The following is a 1,367-nucleotide window of genomic DNA, read 5'->3' on the forward strand; positions in this document are numbered from 1 at the left end:
AGAGAGAAATTGAGACACCAAAAAAGAGACAAACAGGAGAGAGAACGGTTAAGAGAGACATACAGAGAGTCAGAGACTGAGAGCGAGACAGGAGAGAAGGGCAGAGACTCGGGGAAAAGGGGAAGGGATGAGGAGGGGAAAAGAGAGGAGAGGAGCCGAGAAAGAGTCCAAGGGCGCGCTGAGACCCACCCAGCATTTTCACAGTTTGCTTGTGGTTTTGGATCCTGAGCGAGGAGCCCACCGCCGCCTCGCCGCGCCTCCTTCGCCACAGCTTCCTGCCGATGAGGCTGTAGAGCACAGTGAGGCAGAAGACGGGCAGAAAGAAGAAGACGCTGGACACCCAGACCATGACAGTGAGCAGCCCAGAGCGCACCGCGAACTCGGTGGCGCGGCACTCGTTGGTGTCCCGCGGATCGGTGCCGTTCTCATGCTCCACCCCGACCAGCACGAAGATGGGGCCGGCGCTGCAGAAGGCCACGACCCATATGACCAGGATGACCAGCTTCACCCGGCCCTTGGTGACCACCACCTTGGCCCGCAGAGGAAAGCAGATGGCGAAGTAGCGCTCGACGCTGAGCGCGGTGATGGTGAGCACCGTGGCGTAGGTGCAGCTCTCGCTGACGAACTGGAAGAGTTTGCAGAGCAGGTCGCCAAAGTTCCAGGGCCGGTACTGCCAGAGGCGGACGAGGTCCAGAGGCATGCAGAGGAAGATGAGCAGGTCGGAGAAGGCCATGCTGGACAGGTAGAGGTTGGTGGTGGTGCGCAGCTCACGGAAGCGCGACACCACCAGCATGGTGAGCAGGTTGCCCGCGATGCCTACCACGAAGAGCGCCACGCAGGTGGCTGTGACTCCGGCCAGTAGCGGCGCGGGGAAGAGCGGCAGCAGCTCGTCCGCCAGCGAGTCGTTGCCGGGGAACGCGTTCCAGTCCAGGTCCGCAAGCGTGAGGTTGGACCCCGGCTCCTCGCTCGGCATCGTGTTCCGCATGCTGCCGCCTGGGCTTCCCCGGAGCGGGGCTCTGGGAGGATTCTGTGTCGCAAGGCTGGATCAGGCTGGTCCCGGAGAAGGTCCCCTCAGGCGTAGGAGAGTCCGAGGGAGGAGCGGGCGGGCGCGCAGAAGGATGCTTGAAGAAGAAAGAGATTGAAGTAAGGGACAGAAGCCGAGGGAGAAGGTGAGATTGAGAGCGGGAGAGAGTGGAACAGGAGAGAAAGAGAGAGAAATGGAGAGTGGGACTGGTTGAGAGAGGGACAGAGAGTGACCAGCGGCCACCACCGCCCTCTCTGGCACCTCCCCTCACTCCCGCCCTCTCCCCTAAAGTGCTTCTCTCCTAACCCAACATCTGATCGGCCCCCGCACACGCACCTGTCAC

The 1,367-nt window shown here is 61.8% G+C and overlaps 1 protein-coding gene across 1 annotated transcript in view; it reads right to left on the bottom strand.

Moving 5' to 3' along the window:
• Positions 1-994, bottom strand: part of GHSR (growth hormone secretagogue receptor) — a 3,349-nt gene extending 2,355 nt beyond the window's left edge. The window contains exon 1 of the mRNA XM_004383476.2: positions 190-994. Coding sequence (XP_004383533.1) covers positions 190-985 — 796 coding nt within the window. The 5' untranslated portion in view covers positions 986-994. The remainder of the gene's footprint in view (positions 1-189) is intronic.
• Positions 995-1,367: the final 373 nt, after the last annotated feature.

Source organism: Trichechus manatus, unplaced genomic scaffold (assembly GCF_000243295.1).
Source record: "Trichechus manatus latirostris isolate Lorelei unplaced genomic scaffold, TriManLat1.0 scaffold00110, whole genome shotgun sequence".
In the NCBI taxonomy this organism is placed as follows: domain Eukaryota; kingdom Metazoa; phylum Chordata; class Mammalia; order Sirenia; family Trichechidae; genus Trichechus; species Trichechus manatus.